Source organism: Rattus norvegicus, chromosome 15 (assembly GCF_036323735.1).
Source record: "Rattus norvegicus strain BN/NHsdMcwi chromosome 15, GRCr8, whole genome shotgun sequence".
NCBI classification, from domain to species: Eukaryota; Metazoa; Chordata; class Mammalia; order Rodentia; family Muridae; genus Rattus; species Rattus norvegicus.
The window spans coordinates 58,881,167-58,899,317 of record NC_086033.1 but is presented as its reverse complement, the minus strand read 5'-3'; the positions used below and the strand labels follow the sequence as shown (position 1 = coordinate 58,899,317).

The following is an 18,151-nucleotide window of genomic DNA, read 5'->3' as shown; positions in this document are numbered from 1 at the left end:
TTCCATCTTTATTAAATTGGGTATTTCTTATTAACATTTCAAATGTTATTCCCTTTCCCGGTTTCCAGGACAACATCCCCCTAACCCTTCCTGCTCCCCTTCTATATGGGTGTTCCCCTCTCCATCCTCCCCCCATTACCACCCTCCCCCGAACAATCACATTCACTGGGGGTTCAGTCTTGGCAGGACTAAGGGCTTCCCCTTCCATTGGTGCTCTTACTAGGCTATTCATTGCTACCTATGAGGTCAGAGTCCAGGGTCAGTCCATGTATAGTCTTTAGGTAGTGGCTTAGTCCCTGGAAGCTCTGGTTGCTTGGCATTGTTGTTCATATGGGGTCTCAAGCCCCTGCAGCTCTTTCAGTCCTTTCTCTGATTCCTTCAATGGGGGTCCTGTTCTCAGTTCAGTGGTTTGCTGCTGGCGTTCGCCTATGTATTTGCTGTATTCTGGCTGTGTCTCTCAGGAGAGATCTACATCCGGTTCCTGTCGGCCTGTACTTCTTTGCTTCATCCATCTTATCTAGTTTGGTGGCTCTATATGTATGGGCCACATGTGGGGCAGGCTCTGAATGGCTGTTCCTTCGGCATCTGTTCTAAACTTTGCCTCCCTATCCCCTCCTAAGGGTATTCTTGTTCCCCTTTTAAAGAAGGAGTGAAGCATCCACATTTTGGTCATCCTTCTTGAGTTTCATGTGTTCTGTGCATCTAGGGTAATTCAAGCATTTGGGCTAATATGCACTTATCAATGAGTACATACCATGTGTGTTTTTCTGTGATTGGGTTACCTCACTCAGGATGATATTTTCCAGTTCCATCCATTTGCCTATGAATTTCATGAAGTTATTGTTTTTGATAGCTGAGTAATATTCCATTGTGTAGATGTACCACATTTTCTGTATCTATTCCTCTGTTGAAGGGCATCTGGGTTCTTTCCAGCTTCTGGCTATTATAAATAAGGCTATGAACATAGTGGAGCACGTGTCTTTTTTATATGTTGGGGCATCTTTTGGGTATATGCCCAAGAGAGGTATAGCTGGGTCCTCAGGTAGTTCAATGTCCAATTTTCTGAGGAACCTCCAGACTGATTTCCAGAATAGTTGTACCAGTCTGCAATCCCACCAACAATGGGGGAGTGTTCCTCTTTCTCTACATCCTCACCAGCATTTGCTGTCACCTGAGTTTTTGATCTTAGCCATTCTGAATGGTGTGACATAGAATCTCAGGGTTGTTTTGATTTGCATTTCCCTTATGACTAAAGATGTTGAACATTTCTTTAGGTGCTTCTCAGTCATTCGGCATTCCTCAGCTGTGAATTCTTTGTTTAGCTCTGAACCCCAGTTTTTAATAGGGTTATTTGTCTCCCTGCAGTCTAACTTCTTGAGTTCTTTGTATATTTTGGATATAAGCCCGCTATCAGTTGTAGAATTGGTAAAGATCTTTTCCCAATTTGTTGGTTGTCCCTTTGTCCTAACAACAGTGTCCTTTGCCTTACAGAAGCTTTGCAGCTTTATAAGATCCCATTTGTTGATTCTTGATCTTAGAGCATAAGCCATTGGTGTTTTGTTCAGGAAATTTTCTCCAGTGCCCATGTGTTCAAAACTCTTCCCCACTTTCTCTCTGATTAGGTTGAGTGTGTCTGGTGTGATGTGGACATTCTTGATCCACTTGGACTTAAGCTTTGTACAGGGTGATAAGCATGGATTGATCTGCATTCTTCTATATGCTGACCTCCAGTTGAACCAGCACCATTTGCTGAAAATGCTATCTTTTTTCCATTGGATGGTTTTGGCTCCTTTGTCAAAAATCAAGTGCCCATAAGTGTGTGGGTTCATTTCTGGGTCTTCAATTCTATTCCATTGGTATATCTGTCTGTCTCTGTAGCAATACCATGCAGTTTTTATCACTATTGCTCTGTAATACTGCTTGAGTTCAGGGATAGTGATTTCCCCTGAAGTCCTTTTATTGTTGAGGATAGTTTTAGCTGTCCTGGGTTTTTTGTTATTCAAGATGAATTTGCAAATTGTTCTAAATCTCTGAAGAATTGGATTGGTATTTTGATGGGGATTGCATTGAATCTGTAGATCGCTTTTGGTAAAATGGCCATTTTTACTATATTAATCCTGCCAATCCATGAACACGGGAGATCTTTCCATCTTCTGAGGTCTTCTTCAATTTCTTTCTTCAGAGGCTTGAAATTCTTATTGTACAGATCTTTTACTTGCTTGGTTAAAGTCACACCGAGGTACTTTATATTATTTGGGACTATTATGAAGGGTGTCATTTCCCTAATTTCTTTCTCGGCTTGTTTCTCTTTTGTGTAGAAGAAGGCTACTCATTTATTTGAGTTAATTTTATACCCAGCCACTTTCCTGAAGGTGTTTATCAGGTTTAGTAGTTTTCTGGTAGAAAGAACTTTGGGGACACTTAAATATAATATCATATCATCTGCAAATAGTGATATTTTGACTTCTTCTTTTCCGATCTGTATCCCCTTGATCTTCTTTTGTAGTCTGATTGCCCTGGCTAGAACATCAAGAACTATATTGAATAAGTAGGGAGAGAGTGGGCACCATTTTCTAGTCCCTGATTTTAGTGGGATGGCTTCAAGTTTCTCTTCATTTAGTTTAATGTTAGCTACTGGTTTGCTGTATATGGCTTTTATTATGTTTAGGTATGGGCCTTGAATTCCTAGTCTTTCCAGGACTTTTATCATGAAGGGGTGTTGAAATTTGTCAAATGTTTTCTCAGCATCTAATGAAATGATCATGTGGTTTTGTTCTTTCAGTTTGTTTGTATAATGGATCACATTGATGGTTTTCCGTATATTAAACCATCCCTGCATGCCTGGGATGAAGACTACTTGATCATGTTGGATGATTGTTTTGATGTGCTCTTGGATTCGGTTTGCCAGAATTTTATTGAGTGTTTTTGCGTCGATATTCATAAGGGAAATTGGTCTGAAGTTTGCTTTCTTTGTTGGGTCTTTGTGTGGTTTATGTATAAGAGTAATTGTGGCTTCATAGAAGGTAGCGCTCCATCTGTTTCAATTTTGTGGAGTAGTCTGGATAGTATTGGTATGAGGTCTTCTATGAAGGTCTGATAGAATTCTTCACTGAACCCATATGGACCTGGGCTCTTTTTGGTTGGGAGACCTTTAATGACTGCTTCTATTTCTTTAGGAGTTATGGGGTTATTTAAATGGTTTATCTGTTCCTGATTTAACTTCAGTACCAGGTATCTGTCTAGGAAATTGTCCATTTCCTGAAGATTTTCAAGTTTTGTTGAATATAGGCTTTTGTAGTAGGATCTGATGATTTTTTTAATTTCCTCTGATTCTGTAGTTATGTCTCCCTTTTCATTTCTGATTTTGTTAATTTGGACATACTCTCTGTGTCCTCTCGTTAGTCTGGCTAAGTCTATCTTGTTGATTTTCTCAAAGAACCAACTTTTGGTTCTTTTGGTTCTTTCTATAGTCCTTTTTGTTTCTACTTGGTTGATTTCAGCCCTGAGTTTGACTATTTCCTGCCTTCTACTCCTCCTGGGTGTATTTGCTTCTTTTTGTTCTAGAGCTTTTAGGTGTGCTGTCAAGCTGCTGATATATACTCTCTCCTGTTTCTTTCTGCAGGCACTCAGAGGTATGAGTTTTCCTCTTAGCACAGCTTTCATTGTGTCCCATAAGTTTGGGTATAATATACCTTCATTTTCATTAAATTCTAAGAAGTTTTTAATTTCTTTCTTTATTTCTTCCTTGACCAGGTCATCATTGAGTAGAGCATTATTCAACTTCCATGTATATGTGGGCGTTCTTCCCTTATTGTTGTTGAAGACCAGCTTTAGTCCATGGTGGTCTGATAGGACGCATGGGATTATTTCTATCTTTCTGTATCTATTGAGGCCTGTTTTATGACCAATTATCTGATCAATTTTGTACCATGAGGTGGTGAGAAGAAGGTATATCCTTTTGTTTTAGGATAGAATGTTCTATAAATATCTGTTAAGTCCATTTGGTTCATGACTTCTCTTAGTCTCTCTATGACGCTGTTTAATTTCTGTTTCCAGGATCTGTCCATTGATGAGAATGAGGTGTTGAAATCTCCCACTATTATTGTGTGAGGTGCAATGTGTGCTTTGAGCTTTAGTAAGGTTTCTTTTATGTATGTTGTTGCCCTTGTATTTGGAGCATAGATATTTAGGATTGAGAGTTCATCTTGGTGGATTTTTCCTTTGATGAATATGAAGTGTCCTTCCTTATCTTTTTTGATGACTTTTAGTTGAAAATCGATTTTATTCGATATTAAAATGGCTACTCCAGTTTGCTTCTTCAGACCATTTGCTTGAAAAGTTGTTTTCCAGACTTTCACTCTGAGGTAGTGTCTGTCTTTGTCTCTGAGGTGTGTTTCCCGTAGGCAGCAGAATGCAGGGTCCTCATTACATATCCAGTTTGTTAATCTATGTCTTTTTATTGGGGAGTTGAATCCATTGATGTTGAGAGATATTAAGGAATAGTGATTGTTGCTCCCTATTATATTCGTATTTGGATGTGAGATTATGTTTGTGTGCTTTTCTTCTCTTTGTTTTGTTGCCAAGATGATTAGTTTCTTGCTTTTTCTAGGGTGAAGCTTGCTTCCTTATATTGGGCTTTACCATTTATTATCATTTGTAGGGCTGGATGTAGAAAGATATTGTGTAAATTAGTTTTGTCATGGAATATCTTGGTTTCTCCATCTATGTTAATTGAGAGTTTTGCAGGATACAGTAACCTGGGCTGGCATTTGTATTCTCTTAGGGTCTGTATGACATCTGTCCAGGATCTTCTGGCTTTCACAGTCTCTGGTGAGAAGTCTGGTATGATTCTGATAGGTCTGCCTTTATATGTTACTTGACCTTTTTCCCTTACTGCTTTTAATATTCTTTCTTCATTTTGTGCATTTGGTGTTTTGACTATTATGTGACGGGAGGAGTTTCTTTTCTGGTCCAATCTATTTCGTGTTCTGTAGGCTTCTTGTATGTTTATGGGCATCTGTTTCTTTAGGTTAAGGAAGTTTTCTTCTATGATTTTGGTGAAGATATTTACTGGTCCTTTGAGCTGGGAGTCATCACTCTCTTCTATACCTATTATCCTTAGGTTTGATCTTCTCATTGAGTTCTTGATTTCCTGTATGTTTTGGACCAGTAGCTTTTTCCATTTTACATTATCTTTGACAGTTGTGTCAATGATTTCTATGGAATCTTCTGCTCCTGAGATTCTCTCCTCTATCTCTTGTATTCTGTTGGTGATGCTTGTATCTACGGTTCCTTGTCTCTTCCTTTGGTTTTCTATATCCAGGGTTGTCTCCCTTTGTGCTTTCTTTATTGTTTCTATTTCCATTTTTAATTCCTTCACCTGTTTGGTTGTGTTTTCCTGGAATTCTTTCAGGGATTTTTGTGATCTCTCTCTATACGCTTCTACTTGTTTATTTACGTTTTCCTCCATTTCTCTAAGGGATTCTTTATGTCTTTCTTGAAGTTCTCTATCATCATGATCAAACATGATTTTAAATCTAGATCTTGCTTTTCTGGTGTGTTTGGATATTCAGTGTTTGCTTTGGTGGGAGAATTGGGCTCCGATGATGCCATGTAGTCTTGGTTTCTGTTGCTTGGGTTCCTGCGCTTGCCTCTCGCCATCAGGTTGTCTCTGGTGTTACCTTGTTCTGCTATTTCTGACAGTGGCTACACCGTCCTATAGGCCTGTGTGTCAGGAGTGCTGTAGACCTGTTTTCCTGTTTTCTTTTAGCCAGTTATGGAAACAGAGTGTTCTGCTTTCAGGCGTGTAGTCTTTCCTGTCTACTGGTCTTCGGCTGTTCCTGTGGGCCTGTTCCACCATGCAGGTCTCTTGGAGCAAAAAAGTTGGTCTTACCCGTGGTCCCGAGGCTGAAGTGGCTCCTGGGGGGGCTGCTTTTGAGCTCTCCTTGAGGGCAGCTACCAGGAGGGCCTTGCCACCTTTTCCCGGGGCCCCCCGTGGACCAGGGTCCCAGATGGCGTTAGCTGTTTTCCTCTGGAGTTAGAAATGTGGGCAGAGTGTAGTCTCTTCTGGCTTCTCAGGCGTGTCTGCACCTCTGAAGGTTTAGCTCTCCCTCCCACGGGATTTGGGTTCAGAGAACTGATGACCAGTTCCCTTCAGGTTCGGGCGGTGTCTGGACCGCAGGGTACCTGCTGCTTGAGTGCCATGGGTCTTCAATTCTATTTCACTACAACTACCACTTTTAATAACTTCCTTTTTACTCCCCTAATGTCCTGTTTGTTCCTAGTATTTTCAGAGTTCATTGCAGTTTTCTCTTTGAAAGGATGAAGTACTGTGCCTACATTTTCCCTAAATAAATTCCCTTCAAAGCATGCTTCAAAGTGTTTATAATGAAGAAATGTAAAATGTGTATCCTGTGGTTTTCTAAGCACACGTATCTCACTAGAGCTACCAGCAAGTGTCATTTCACTCTCTTAAGAGGCATTCTTCTGAGACATTTTATACTGGTAAATGTTCATAAAATTTGGTCTAAAAATACAAAAGTAGACTTTGAAAGTAGATGAGATTGGATTTCACATTCTTTGTGTGTGTGTGTGTGTGTGTGTGTGTGTGTGTGTGTGGTGTGTGTGGTGTGTGATATGAGTGTGTGGTGTGTTTGTGTGTGTGGTGTGAATGTGTGGTGTGAGTGTGTGGTGTATGTTTGGTGTGTGTGTGTGTGTGTGTGTGTGTGTTACTAAGGGTGGAACCCAGAGCCTCCCAGAGACTTGGGTGTTACCCTCTACTTAGCATTACACTGCAAAGTCCAGAATATCTTCAATGAAGCACAATATTTTAGGGTTTAAATTTTCTTAACCCACTCCAAACAAGAAGGCTACATCAATTCTCTAGGCTGTAGTCCCGTTATTTTTATCCCAAAATCATGATATAGATTTCCAGGTAATTCTAAACTGTGAAATTGTGGAGAACTTGAGCCTTGCTAAATGGCAATTCAGTTTTATAGTAGATGTAATCATTGATTTGATCCCAAAGGCTGAGTTGGGGTTGACCCCTAGGTGGCAGGGAAAGTAATTTCAGGCAGGGAATAGTTTGTGAGAACATGGCTTATGCAAGAGCTAGAATATTGTTTTGGTTGAATTATAGGCTTTATTTGTTGGGTAGAAAAGGATACAATGAGAATGGCAGGGCAGGTTGCTGACAGGTTTTTAAGTGTTTACTATTTGTGCATAAAATGGATTTTACTTTCTTTATTGAAGAAGCATTGTATACTCAATCTTTATTTGAAACCTCTTCAGTATTAGCAGTAAGATTTGGGTGAGGAGAGGCCAGAGAGGAATGCTGGGGGATTTGTGGAACAAGATGAGTTGACCCATAGGCTGGTTATGATGCTCATTGATTCTTCCACCATACATCAGAGCACTTGTTCCGTGCCTGATATCTACGCCTTCCTTGAAACAGCTTCAAAAGTCACCTCTTTGTCATAATTAGTTGCTTCTTATTTTGTGTTTCCAACATCAAAAAAGGCTTGGCTAATGCTTCTGTTAATAGGATAGTTTATACTTAACTGAGTGTTTTCTCTGTCTCTCCCTCCCTCCCCCACTGTGTGTGTGTGTGTGTGTGTGTGTGTGTGTGTGTGTGTGTGTTATGTGCTGTATTTATTTCTACAGTTTCCTAACACAGAGAAGGTACAACATGATGGAGTAATGAGAAAACTGTGTGGATGTCTTCTCCATCAGTTCTGTTTTAAGCATACTTCACATTAGCCTGCCTTCCATTTTAGGTCGCATAACTAATTCCATAGTCAAGGTGTATTCTCATTTCTGCTCTCCACTTCTGTGTGACATTGTTAATAGTTTAAAATTTTACCATGTTACATGTATAATTGTTATAAAGTCTATATATTTAATATATATGATCTAATTTTAACTTATACATATACATACACCATAGATTTTGAGAAATCTTAGTAAGGAAGTAGTTTAAAATTATATTGTATATTATAGATATCATGTAATTTTAAACTCTATATATGTCATGAGGTTTTGGGTACTAGCAGTATTAGTTTTTTGTGGTTTAGAAGTGCAAAGGCACTTGATACATTGACTTGATATAGTGATAAAAAATCATTCCTACAGCACTAAAAATTATTATTGGTAAATTATTTCTAACATTAAATTTTGACATAAGAATATCAATAATGTATCTGCTACTGTTGGCAATAAATATTGATAAAGGTGTTGTGAGTTGTTGTCTGTCACTATGATATTGGTTGCCCTGGCTGTGGTATTTTTTGAAGTTCTGCTCTACAGATCCATATTTCCTGTGTCTTGCTGAGTTCATTGTTCTTGATAGGCACCAGATTGTTACTCTAGTGTTCCTGAGCTACGGATGGAAGAGCCAAGCGTTGGGAGTAGCGAATGCTGATTTTAAATGGTAGGGAAGACAGAAGTGGTGTGAGGAACCAGCGTGCGAACATGAGGACACAGTGTCGGAGAGCGTGCGTGTTTTACTTTGTCATCTAAACAGAATGGAGTTGGAATATTTTCCCTAAATACTGCCTTTTTGTAAAACTGCTTGTATGAATTCTCTAACAAATCTATCTACAGTCATGTGACCTTGTCACAGTTGAAACTACACTAAAGCTTTTGCCTTAGAGTTTCAGGGTCAAGAGTTACCTACTTAATTTATTGTCTGTCACAACATGGTACTTCTTTAGGACATTAATATTAAAAATGATAATGAAATAGTGATTATTTTGAAAGCTAATAGTGTACTTCCATTGATACATTAATTACATATAATACTGTTAATGCCTGTCAGCTTGCCTTTTTACTTAAAATAAATAAATCATATTAAAATCACACCAGATAACAGCAGGCCAGTGATTAGATTTCCAGGGTTCCACATGATTTTCTTGTTTCTTCATCTTCTTTTTTCCTGTTGTGAATGAAGCTGACCTGGGGGAGGGATACATAGGAACAGAACAAGTCTGCTTTGAAAAAAATTGAGGTTTCAGTGTGATATTATTTTTGCAAGGTGACTTAGCTTGGGATTCCCCACAGTCAACCCTGAGATGAAAATTCTTGAGTAGTGATTTGTTCTTGAGGCCTTCCCAGGAGTAATCAGTGAGAGAAGCAAGACTGGGAAGGAAGAAAGATTTGAAGCTGCAGGAAAGTGCTTCTTGGGGTAAAATCCTTCCTAAGAAAGTCTCAGGTAAGAGCAACCAGAGGCAAAAGAGCACAGATTGGGTGGGGGCTTCTCAGAGAGGATCAGAGCAGAGCTGCTGGAATCTGGGAAGAGCATTGACCCTATTCCAGTGATTCAGTTTTCCTCTGAGAAGCACCTCAAGTCGAAGTACCTTCCACTGCCCACACAAGCTGTAAATGAAGACAATGCTTGCAGTGTTTGAGATCTAACTCTCTGTGAAGCTTCAGTGTACCAAAAGGAGAACTTAACCCGAAGACTGTGAATTATGGCTGCTGGGCAGAAACTGGCAAGGCCTGAGTGTGGGGGTGCTGTTTTAGACCCAAGCAAACAAAAAGGTATGGAGGAATTAAACTAATCACTAAGAACCTGCATAGATTACATTGAGACTAGGAGAAATAATCGAATGAAAGGCTATAAAAAAATGATGCTTTCTGAGAATGTGTGTGAGAGAATGTTTCTGAGAATAGAATGTGTGGCCCACAAACTAAAATGAAAGTGATCTAATGGTCTGGCAAAGTAAAAAAAAAAAGTGCATATGAGGGATGGAAGGGTCCTCAGAAAAACCTCGCCTAAAGGAAGACTGTTAAGAGCAGTTGTACCATGATAACATGAAGAGAAAATATTTTCAGCCAAGTAGATGTATTGACATCTGGTACATCTCTGCGTGGGCTACTTAAAGTCGTTGTCTTAGAAGACAAAATAGCTTGCTGTAGCCCGAACTTCTCTGATCCCGGCCCACAGTTCCCTGCTCCCAAATCCCGTGGGTGAGAGAGCTGATCACCCAGAAGTTCGGGCAATCCTGAGACTGCAGGGCAGGACAGACTGTCCACCTTTGCCCATATCCCTGGCCCAAGAGGAAACTGCATAGTGCCTCTGGGCACAGGAGTATAGGAGCAGTCAAGTTTCAGGAACCCTACAGTCCAGAACTGTGCCTGGATCTAAACTGAACAGGTCAAAGAACTCCCTACACCCAAATCCTGTGGGGTTAGGGGGAAGAGCTAAACCCTCAGAGGTGCAGAAACCCCTCAAAACCCAGAGGAGACTGCTCTCTGCTCACATTCCCAACTCAAGAGGAAAATGCCTAGCACCACCTGTGTTCCCTGCACACAGGAACCTAGGAGCAGTAGGGGCGGGACACTTCCTTCTGGTTGCTGCCCTCACGGAGGGAGAGCTGAATGCCAGCTGCCAGGATTGACTACATGCCTGAGAGCAGAACACTCTGTTCCCATAACTGGCTGAAAGAAAACAGGAAAACAGATCTACAGGAGTGCTGGCACACAGGCCCACAGGAAGGTCAAGCCACCATTAGAAACAGCAAGAACAGGTAACACCAGAGACAACCTGATGGCAAGAGACAAGTGCAACAAAAATCAAGACTACTTGGCATCATCAGAATCTAGTTCTCCCACCAAAGCAAACACTGGATATCCAAACACACCGGAAAAGCAAGATCAAGATTTAAAAATCACACTTTATCATGATTATGGAGGACTTTAAGGAGGTCATAAATAACTCCCTTAAAGAATTACAGGACAACACAAGTAAACAAGTAAAAAGGAAACACAAAAATCCCTTAAAGAACTACTGGAAAAAAACAACCAAACAGGAGAAGGAAATGAACAAAACCATCAACAAGTTATAAACAGAAATAGAAACAATAAACAAAGCACAAAGGGAGATAACCCTGGAGATAGAAAACCCAGGGAAGAGATGAGGAGTCATAGATGTGAGCATCACCAAAAGAATACAAGAGATAGAAGAGAGAATCTCATGAGCAGAAGATTCCATAGAAAACATCAACACAACTGTCAAACATAATGTAAAACGGAAAAAGTTCCTAGCCCAAAACATACATGAAATCCAGGAAACGATAAGAAAATCAAGGGCTGGAGAGATGGCTCAGCCGTTAAAGGCTAGGCTCACAACCAAAAATATAAGAAAATCAAATCTAAGAACGCCCACATATACGTGGAAGTTGAACAACGCTCTACTCAACGATAACCTGGTCAAGGAAGAAATAAAGAAAGAAATTAAAGACTTGTTAGAATTTAATGAAAATGAAGGTACAATATACCCAAACTTATGGGACACAATGAAAGCTGTGCTAAGAGGAAAACTCATAGCGCTGAGTGCCTGCAGAAAGAAACAGGAAAGAGCATATGTCAGCAGCTTGACAGCACACCTAAAAGCTCTAGAACAAAAAGAAGCAAATACACCCAGGAGGAGTAGAAGGCAGGAAATAATCAAACTCAGAGCTGAAATCAACCAAGTAGAAACAAAAAGGACCATAGAAAGAATCAACAGAACCAAAAGTTGGTTCTTTGAGAAAATCAACAAGATAGACTTAGCCAGACTAACAAGAGGACACAGAGTGTCCAAATTAACAAAATCAGAAATGAAAAGGGAGACATAACTACTGAATTAGAGGAAATTAAAAAAGTCATCAGATCCTACTACAAAAGCCTATATTCAACAAAATTCAAAAATCTGTCCAGACAATTTTCTGGACAAATACCAGGTATCACAGTTAAATAAGGAACAGTTAAACCAATTAAACAACCCCATAACTCCTAAAGAAATAGAAGCAGTTATTAAAAGTTTCCCAACCAAAACACAGCCCGGGACCAGACAGGTTCAGTGCAGAATTCTATCAGACCTTCACAGAAGCCCTCATACCAATTCTCTCCAAACTACTCCACAAAATTGAAACAGACAGAGCACTACCAAATTCCTTCTATGAAGTCACAATTACTCTTATACCCAAACCACACAAAGACCCAACGGAAGTAAGAGAACTTCAGACCAATTTCCCTTATGAATATCCATGCAAAAAATACACAATAAAATTCTTGCAAACCGAATCCAAGAACACATCAAAACTATCATCCATCATGATCAAGTAGGCTTCATCCCAGGTATGCAGGGATGGTTTAAAATACAGAAAACCATTAACGTAATCCACTATATAAATAAACTGAAAGGTAAAAATCACATGATCATTTCATTAGATGCTGAGAAATTATTTGAAAAAATTCAACACCCCTTCATGATAAAAGTCCTGGAAAGACTAGGAATTCAAGGCCCATACCTAAACATAGTAAAAGCCATATACAGCAAACCAGTAGCTAACATTAAACTAAATGGAGAGAAACTTGAAGCAATCCCACTAAAATCAGGGACTAGACAAGGCTGCCCACTCTCTCCCTACTTATTCAATATACTTCTTGAAGTTCTAGCCAGAGCAATCAGAAAACAAAAGGAGGCCAAATGTATACAAATTAGAAAGGAAGAAGTCAAAATATCACTATTTGCAGATGATATGATAGTATACTTAAGTGAGCCCAAAAGTTCCACCAGAGAACTACTAAAGCTGATAAACAACTTCAGCAAAGTGGCTGGGTATAAAATTAAGTCAAATAAATCAGTAGCCTTCCTCTACACAAAAGAGAAGCAAGCCGAGAAAGAAATTAGGGAAACAACACCCTTCATAATAGTCCCAAATAATATAGAAATACCTCAGTGTGACTTTAAACAAGCAAGTGAAAGATCTGTATGATAAGAACTTCAAGCCTCTGAAGAAACAAACTGAAGATCTCAGAAGATGGAGAGATTTCACATGCTCATGAATTGGCAGGATTAATATAGTAAAAATGGCCATTTTACCAAAAGCAATCTACAGATTCAATGCAATCCCTATCAAAATACCAATCCAATTCTTCAGAGAGATAGAAAGAACAATTTGCAAATTCATCTGGAATAACAAAAAACCCAGGATAGCTAAAACTATCCTCAACAATAAAAGGACGTCCAGGGGAATCACTATCCCTGAACTCAAGCAGTATTACAGAGCAATAGTGATAAAAACTGCATGGTATTGGTACAGAGACAGACAGATAGACCAGTGGAGTAGAACTGAAGACCCAGAAATGAACCCACACACCTATGGTCACTTGATTTTTGACAAAGGAGCCAAAACCATCCAATGGAAAAAAGATAGCATTTTCAGCAAATGGTGCTGGTTCAACTGGAGGTCAGCATGTAGAAGAATGCAGATCGATCCATTCTTATCACCCTGTACAAAGCTTAAGTCCAAGTGGATCAAGGACCTCCACATCAAACCAGACACACTCAAACTAATAGAAGAAAAACTAGGGAAGCATCTGGAACACATTGGCACTGGAAAAAATTTCCTGAACAAAACACCAATGGCTTATGCTCTCAGATCAAGAATCAACAAATGGGATCTTATAAAACTGCAAACTTCTGTAAGGCAAAGGAAACTATCATTAGGACAAAATGGCAACCAACAGATTGGGAAAAGATCTTTAACAATCCTACATCCAATAGAGGGCTAATATCCAACATATACAAAGAACTCACAAAGTTAGACTCCAGAGAGTCAAATAACCCTATTGAAAAATGGGGTACAAAGCTAAACAAAGAATTCACAGCTGAGGAATATTGAATGGCTGAGAAGCACCTAAAGAAATGTTCAACATCTTTAGTCATAAGGGAAACGCAAATCAAAACAACCCTGAGATTCTACCTCACACCAGTGAGAACAGCTAAGATCAAAAACTCAGACAACAGAAGATGCTGGCAAGGATGTGGAGAAAGAGGGACACTCCTCCATTGTTGGTGGGGTTGCAGACTGGTACAACCATTCTGGAAATCAGTCTGGAGGTTCCTTAGAAAATTGGACATTGAACTACCTCAGGACCCATGTATACCTCTCTTGGGCATATACCCAATAGATGTTCCATATAACAAAGACACATGCTCCAGTATGTTCATAGCAGCCTTATTTATAATAGCCAGAAGCTGGAAAGAACCCAGATGCCCTTCAACAGAGGAATAGATACAGAAAATGTGGTACATCTACACAATGGAATATTACTCAGCTATCAAAAGCAATGACTTCATGAAATTCATAGGCAAATGGATGGAACTGGAAAATATCATCCTGAGTGAGGTAAACCCAATCACAGAAAAACACACATGGTATGCACTCATTGATAAGTGGCTATCAGCCCAAATGCTTGAATTACCCGAGATACCTAGAACAAATGAAGCTCAAGAGGGATGACCAAAATGTGGATGCTTCACTCCTTCTTTAAGAGGGGAACAAAAATATCCCATCCCATAGGAGGGGATAGGGAGGCAAAGTTTGGAGCAGAGACTGAAAGAACAGCCATTCAGAGCCTGCCCCACATGTGGCCCATACATATACAGCCACCCAATTAGATAAGATGGACGAAGCTAAGAAGTGCAGACTGACAGGAGCCGGATGTAGATCGCTCCTGAGAGACACAGCCAGAATACAGCAAATACAGAGGCGAATACCAGCAGCAAACCACTGAACTGAGAATAGGACCCCCGTTGAAGGAATCAGAGAAAGAAGTGGAAGAGCTTGAAGGGGCTCGTGACCCCTTATGAACAACAATGCCAAGCAACCAGAGCTTCCAGGGACTAAGCCACTACCCAAAGACTATACATGGACTGACCCTGGACTCTGACCTCATAGGTAGCAATGAATATCCTAGTAAGAGCACCAGTGGAAGGGGAAGACCTGGGTCCTGCCAAGGTCGGACCTCCAGTGCAGGGTATTGTTGGGGGTAATGGGGAGAGGATGGGGAGGGGAACACCCATATAGAAGGGGAGAGGGAGGGGCTAGGGGGCTGATGGATATTTGAAATGTAAATATGAAAAACCTAATTTAATAAAAATTGAAGAAGAAAAAGCTCCAAAAGAAAGAAGACAAAATAAACTTGTAAGTGAAAGCTGCTGTGTTTTTGTGTGTAAAATAAACAAGAGCTACAGAATGAAGGAACAACCACTCTGAATCACGTCTCAGAAGCTCCTCTTCAAGGGCTGCACGTCTACCCTGTGTAAGGCAGTGCTGACAGGACGCAAATAGTAGATGAAGCAGGCGCTGTATTCTATTCACTTTTAAAACATATTTGGACATTTATCTTAGTTGACAGAGTGTTAGCACTACCTCTTAACTATCTGTACTGTGGGGGGCTGGAGAGATGGCTCAGTGGTTAAGAGCACCGACTGCTCTTCCTGAGGTCCTGAGTTCAAATCCCAGCAATCACATGGTGGCTCACAACCATCTGTAATGAGATCTGATGCCCTCTTCTGGTGTGTCTGAAGGCAGCTACAGTGTACTCATACAATAAAATAAAATCTTAAAAAATAAATTAAAAAAAAACTATCTGTACTGTGTGCACGAGCAGTACTGGGAAATTTCTGTAATTTAAGGTTTTTGTTCAAATTTTGACATGATTTTTATGCCCAAGAATACTAGAGAAGAAACCTTTTAAAAAGTATTTATCTCAAAAACTCTGGTTTTGCATTTGAAGTGTATCCTCTCATTAATGAGGAGGTTGAAGTCTCATTACTTTGTGTCTGTCTTTCCAAGATTATGAAAATAGCAACCCTGTCATTAGCAAATCATGTGCTATTTCCCTTTTTCTACAGAGCTAGAGCTCATGGCTACCACTTCAAGGTACTATTACAAAGAATAAAAAGTAATGTGTAGCATCTTTTTCTTAGCTATATGGTGGATGGATCTATTCTTCTATGAGTATCTGATACAAATTTTTTTTTTGGTTTTGGTTTTGGTTGGAATTCAATAATACTAAAGAGAAAGTGTCGTACTTTAGCTAATGTGATTTAGAAAACCTGTCTTCATTTGACATTACCAAATTTATCAGCAAAGGACAAAAATGATGCTGTTAGAAACGCATTACATATTCAGATAGCACAGGTTATTTGTGACAGACACGTGACATTTAGTTTCTGATCATTAGCTTTGGCAATCATTAGCTTGATTAATGAAAATTAAAATAGTAACAATACTTAATGAGCAACTGAAAAATAAGGGTCTAGCAAATTACAATTAGTCCTGGATCAATAGACTCTCAATGTGACAGTCCCAAGGCCTATGGGCATGGGCCCTCAGTACACTTATGGATGAACAGTCCATTCTATGTTTGTATGAGTAGCATCTCCCAAGTGAACTTTAAAAGGCTGCAAAGCAACATCTGTAAACTGAATGCTATTTTTCTTAACCCAGATGTTTTCCAGAGGCTGGCCCTCATGCAGTGTTACTTGTGCTTTTCTGTGCCTGTTCAGTCTTAACCATTAAAATTTTGGTTAAATTTATTTTATTCCCATAGTCTATCAAAATGATATAGACAAAAATACTATTGCCTATTACAGTTAAGTTGAAGTTTACTTAATCGTTTTCTTGTAGTACCATGCACATATACTGGGACTTTGAGCTTCAACTCTGTCCCTATTGCACTGTGCAATGATATCTGATGCAAGTCTTGTGTGAGGCTGTGTTTGCCCACCTATAAATCAGAGATAATACTATGTTCACTCGGCATCTTGCTTTTGCTTGTGTTATTTCAGATATGCAGTGTATTGGAAAATAGCAGCAGTTGTCAATTGCCTGGAAGAGACTTGGTCTAAAGATAATATGTCCGAGTCATTTATATCAGCCATAAAAGCATCTGGATATCTGTCATGACTGCCTTTAATACGTGCAATCTGGAACCTCTATTGTTACTAAAATTGGGCTTTCAAGAAAATACCAGTCTGTTCACATTGGTTAACTCTAATTTGCCCAAAGAGTACATATTTTGAAAGTTAATATTGTGAGGAAGTAATTGCAGGTTTCTTTTCCTCCCGCTGTTTTCTTGCATTTATTACATGGCTCTAATCATTTAGGTAGAAGCACCTAGCAGGCTCAGGGCAGATGCTGCTGAAAACAAGGAGGCCACTTGCTGGTTTTAAGCTCCGTATTAGGATGCTTAAAGTCCACAACAGAAATAACATCCACAAGTCACAGCTCTGGAAGACTGTAGCTTTTGAGAAAGACACAATTTGCTGAGTTGCTCAAAGCAGGAAGAACCACGGAAAAGTCAGTTTGTAGCATCAGAGTAGCTGAACACAAGGACAGAACAACAGTTCTCAGTCAGAAGGAAGTTGGCAAGCACACCCAAAACCAGAGTGGGATGGACGAGGGGATTTGTGGTTGTCCAGATGTATAGTGTTTCGGTAAAATCAAATAACCAGACAAGTGACTGGAGGTGAAGAGGCATGATTGAAAACAGAACATTTTACCTCAACCATAACTGCAGCGAGTTACTGCAAGTACAGCACAACCAGATGATGTTTGAGACCAGTTGGAGTGCACTTTTGTGGACATCATGAAGGTTTAAACAGTGGCACTTGACCCAGGAGTCCCATCCCTGCCAACAAGGCAATTTAGGTTCTCCGGGAACTGGAACCACCTCTAAAGAGAAGAAAACAAGGAAAACATAATTATAAGAGGATGCTTACACTAAAGAGTTTGAGACTGACTCTACATGAGGAAAACATTGTCCCAGTTTGCTAGGACTTGAATGTGTCTCCCAGCAGCTTTGTCCTTGCTGTGGTAATGCTGAGGTCATACGGCCTTTAAGAGACAAGACCTAGTGGCAGTCCCTTATCTCTTCAGTGATATACGCTCAGAAGAGACCCATAGCTCTCCTCAGAGCTCAATTCATCCCCAGTGGCTCCTTGAGTTGGTATTTGACAATGCAATCTGTTCCCACCATAAGTACCCACCATGAGGAAAATGTAAGGAATTCTCAACCTGAGCAGGAGTTTTGCTGTTTTGACTTTCAACTACCAAAGTTGAGATCTAAATGAATTTGTTTTCTTTAAAAGTACCAGGATTCTGGCATTTTGTTACAATAACAGAAAAGAGCCTAATATAGAACAGTTCTATATGTGTTATATAAGAAAAAATAACATAAAACTTCTATAAAATCTTTAGGCTTTATTGATGTGTTGAAATACCACTTTTAATATACTTCAAATTTTAGGGATATTTTAGTTTGGTTGATACTCTAGTTTGTGTCTTATTGCTATAATTAACTGCAAACAAAAAGC

General features: G+C 39.6%; 1 protein-coding gene across 1 annotated transcript in view; it reads right to left on the bottom strand.

The window, feature by feature from the left end:
* Positions 1 to 117: 117 nt before the first annotated feature.
* The window catches only part of Ccdc122 (coiled-coil domain containing 122), an 82,274-nt gene continuing 64,240 nt past the window's right edge, over positions 118 to 18,151 (bottom strand). Inside the window, exon 3 of the mRNA XM_063273888.1 lies at positions 118 to 17,510. Coding sequence (XP_063129958.1) covers positions 4,589 to 5,527 — 939 coding nt within the window. The 5' untranslated portion in view covers positions 5,528 to 17,510 and the 3' untranslated portion in view covers positions 118 to 4,588. The remainder of the gene's footprint in view (positions 17,511 to 18,151) is intronic.